This window comes from Sinocyclocheilus grahami, unplaced genomic scaffold (genome assembly GCF_001515645.1).
Source record: "Sinocyclocheilus grahami isolate Dianchi unplaced genomic scaffold, SAMN03320097.WGS_v1.1 scaffold5255.1, whole genome shotgun sequence".
Classification (NCBI taxonomy): domain Eukaryota; kingdom Metazoa; phylum Chordata; class Actinopteri; order Cypriniformes; family Cyprinidae; genus Sinocyclocheilus; species Sinocyclocheilus grahami.
The window spans coordinates 1227-2744 of NW_015509997.1; the positions used below are offsets into that span (position 1 = coordinate 1227).

At 41.9% G+C, this 1518-nt stretch overlaps 1 protein-coding gene across 1 annotated transcript in view; it reads right to left on the reverse strand.

The window, feature by feature from the left end:
• Window positions 1-1518, reverse strand: part of LOC107577152 (rhodopsin kinase-like) — a 4499-nt gene that overhangs the window by 1190 nt on the left and 1791 nt on the right. The window contains exon 2 of the mRNA XM_016263258.1: window positions 391-1091. Within this exon, the coding sequence (XP_016118744.1) occupies window positions 391-1089 (699 nt within the window). The 5' untranslated portion in view covers window positions 1090-1091. The remainder of the gene's footprint in view (window positions 1-390; window positions 1092-1518) is intronic.

Consider the following 1518-nt stretch of genomic DNA (forward strand, 5'->3'; position numbering starts at 1 on the left):
CCTTATCTCTCTTTCTGCTTCTCAGTTGCAGCTGAGCTGCTTTGTGGAGTATCAAGCAGAGCCTGCAAGCCTCTTTGCACTGAGCCAATACACTATGATTAGAGCTGCTTAATACCATGCTCTAAGGTTAATCTAATCTCATGTCTCAATGTGTCTCTTCCCCTTATTCCAAACTGCTCTTTTACCTACTATGTGGTAAAGGAGTGTCACCAAATTCACAAAAAAAGGGATTGCTCCACTGGTACAGTTTTGGAATATCCATATTAATCGGGATTTGAGGTCTGCAGTTAGGCCGCCTGTACCAAAGCTAAGTTTGGACACTGAATCAAGCCAAATAAGGTTTGCATTAAGCATAAGTTTATCTACTGATAGATAAACTCTCTCCCTTACGTCATAACCTTTACGTTTCTTCAACCTCTTCTTGTTCAGTTTCTTGTTGGCATACATCTTCCCTGTCGCCTTCATTTGGCAAGCATGGACCTCACCAAATCCGCCTTTCCCAAGCACTCTGAAATCCATGAACCAATCTTCAGCAACAGGCTGGCTCTCCAGCCATTTAAACTGTACGTAACGCAGAAAGTACATGCTGTCCTTGAAGCCATTGAGTGCTTTAGCTTCCAGTTGGACAAGAAGCTGCTTTTCACTCTCTTTAAACAGATCTCCTCGAATGTTCTTGTAGTCCTCTTTTACCCTGCTCACAGTTTTGTCCCCCAAGAAGTCGCAGAAGTTCTTGGAGGAAGACTCGTAGTATTTGTTGACCATCTTCTGTGCTTTCTTAGCTCTGTCATTTTCCTGGGCAACGTTGTAGTCTTCAACGTCTTTCCACAAATCTACAGAATTCTTGTGAGCAGGTTCGCTTTCAAGGTATTGCTGAAAGAGGCGCTTACCAATCGATTGGCGTACACACATACTGTCGAAGGAAGAATCCACCGTAGTCTTCATATGTTCACATTGTCTGATGTGTGGCAGGTTGAGCTTGGTGCGGTATTTCTTGTCACGCATAGTTGCTGCGGCAGCACTGTCTATACTCCCGCGTGCTGACACATAGGCCGAGTTGGCCACCACAGTCTCCAAACCTCCAATATCCATGTCTAAGAAATTCAATGATAAAGAGAGGAGTTATTCTTCTATTTATTGAGTCTAAATCAATTGCTTATTAGTGATATCTTTTAATTGTCTTTTATTTAGCTTTAGCATTAGCCTTACTGTTTTGAGGTCATGCCTACTTTCAAGGTAGCCTCAGGCTTTATGTCAAGTAGGGATCAACCACAAACTTAAGAGTTACTGACATCCAACAACTGTCTATTGACCTGTCCATGGGGTTAAGAACAAGGCTTGTCTTCACAAATGCTTATCTGCTAAACGAGAAGTAATAATCTCCCTTTTATCTACTCAGAATTCTGTAAAGAAGCTACCCTTAAATGAGTGTGCCAGGTTAAATGCAACAAAAACCTCTGTGGCATGCTGCCATTTACCACAGAAAATCATTTGCACTTACAATGGAAGTTTAAAAAATGT